At 59.5% G+C, this 1813-nt stretch overlaps 2 protein-coding genes across 2 annotated transcripts in view; both read left to right on the top strand.

Moving 5' to 3' along the window:
• The window catches only part of METRN (meteorin, glial cell differentiation regulator), a 3858-nt gene extending 3103 nt beyond the window's left edge, over positions 1 to 755 (top strand). Inside the window, exon 3 of the mRNA XM_010837381.1 lies at positions 740 to 755. Within this exon, the coding sequence (XP_010835683.1) occupies positions 740 to 755 (16 nt within the window). The remainder of the gene's footprint in view (positions 1 to 739) is intronic.
• A 215-nt stretch (positions 756 to 970) lies between these two features.
• FAM173A (family with sequence similarity 173, member A) overlaps positions 971 to 1813 on the top strand; it is a 3064-nt gene continuing 2221 nt past the window's right edge. Inside the window, exon 1 of the mRNA XM_010837370.1 lies at positions 971 to 1001. Coding sequence (XP_010835672.1) covers positions 971 to 1001 — 31 coding nt within the window. The remainder of the gene's footprint in view (positions 1002 to 1813) is intronic.

The following is a 1813-nucleotide window of genomic DNA, read 5'->3' as shown; positions in this document are numbered from 1 at the left end:
CCTGCTGCCAGACCCAGCTGGTGTAGGTGCCTCGTGTGGCCACGCCCACGTGGCTGCTCTGGAGTTCCCATGGGACAGACTGTCTAAGGCTACAGTGGCTGGGGGGACATACTTCTTCACTCAGACGGGCCGTGGCTGCGGGGACTGCTGAGAACTGTGAGGGGGAGCACAGCCACCCTGGAGGGCAAGCGCCCCTGGGTTCCTCCCACCTCTGCTGTTCTTAAGGCTCCTTGCGGAGCCTCTTGCTCCCCCAGACTCAGACTGGCAACCCCAGATTGCTCGGGGCTCAGGCCCCAGACCTCCCCTCCGAGTACATCCCGAGCGAGGCCAGCCTCCTGCCTTTAAATACCACCAACATGCTGATGACCCCACATTTGGATCTCCCATGGACCTCTCTCCTCGACCAGACCCTTGTATACTTGTTTCCCTCCCCCACCAACAGGGAGTATCTCAGTAAAGACCAGAGAAGAAGGAGTGGAGTGTGCTCTCCTGCCCCCTCCTCCTCTCTGTCTGCAAAGGCCCTGGCCAAGGAGAGCTTCCCCTCGGGACCTGAGGGGTGCCTTACCCTTGGCTCTTGGCATGATGGTCTGGCCAGCTCTCCTCTTCTTTGGAGAGAGGCCTACGGCCACACCCAGTGGTCACTGTGGATTGTCTCTGGGACCATCTGTCATAAAAATGTAGGGCAGCTGCCTTGGGGTGGGCCCTTGGCTGGACACTGGCCTCTACCCACCTGCCCCAGGAAGTGCCTCCGATGAAGCACCTCTGATGCACACATCCTCCTCCAGATTAAGTGTTAGCTTTGCAACCAGTTCAGGAGGAGCAGAAAGAGCAGGAGTGGGTGTGGCAACAGGACCAAAGGAGCCCCAGGGTGCTCTGGGAGGCACCAGAAATGCTTGGGCCAGGAGCTTCATGCCTGCTCTCCAGGAAGTGGCCAAAGGGAAAGGTGTGGGTGAGCATGTGGGCTGGGGCTATGGGAGCAGATGCCTTTGGGGCACCGCTGGGTGCGTGTACTTAGAGAGGTGTGCACCGGTGCCCAAAGGTGAGGGGCAGATGCAGGTGTGAAAGTGAAGGACTTGTGAATGTGCTCATGGGGGAGTCTGGGTAGGCGCTGTCATTCACTTGACCAGCTTTTATTGAGTTTCTTCTAGGTGTCAGGTGCTGTGCCAGGCACCAGGAATAATTTGAGGAACTAAAGAGGCAAGAATGGGATGCTGTGTAAGCCCAGTGCACGTCCTCCCTTTTTGGGGAGGGGCAGTGGGAGCCAGGAAGGAGGCAGGAGATTCTTGGTTGGAGGTGGGAGCAGCCCTCCTCCTCTTCAGTACTCAGGTCTCGGGAGCAGGGCACAAGGGTACCTGTCTTCCACGCTGGTGGCATCGGGGCCCCAGTGTGAAGCAGTCTGCACTTGGGAGGGGGGGGCTGCGGACAGTGGTATCCGGCAGGTCCACGTTGCCTGAAGCAGCGTCCGTCCCCGCTGGGCCTACTGACGGGCCATGGATGGAGGAGGAGCCTGTGTGCAGACAAGTTTCTACTACTCAAGGCCTTCTGGCCTCAGGAGGGGGTCCTGGCTCTGTCCTGCCAGTTCCCTCTCCCGTTCCCAAGTTCTGCCAGGGCACTTCTGGGAGCTCCATCTTTCTTTGTGTGTGTGATGCTTCCTGGAGAAGGGAGGTGGTCTCCCCAGTTCCTGGGGCTCTTCCTCCCACCCCCATGGCTGGGCCAGTTGCCAGAGGGTCCAGCCCCTCGTATTCGCCTTCCCTCCCGTCGCGCTGAGACAGCCATCTGTCTTCTCCGTTCTGCTGAATTCTCCTTGTCAACC

This window comes from Bison bison, unplaced genomic scaffold (genome assembly GCF_000754665.1).
Source record: "Bison bison bison isolate TAMUID 2011002044 unplaced genomic scaffold, Bison_UMD1.0 scf7180017845828, whole genome shotgun sequence".
Taxonomy (NCBI): Eukaryota; Metazoa; Chordata; class Mammalia; order Artiodactyla; family Bovidae; genus Bison; species Bison bison.
Note: the sequence above shows the minus strand (reverse complement) of the source record. Positions and strands in the feature narration are given on the sequence as shown.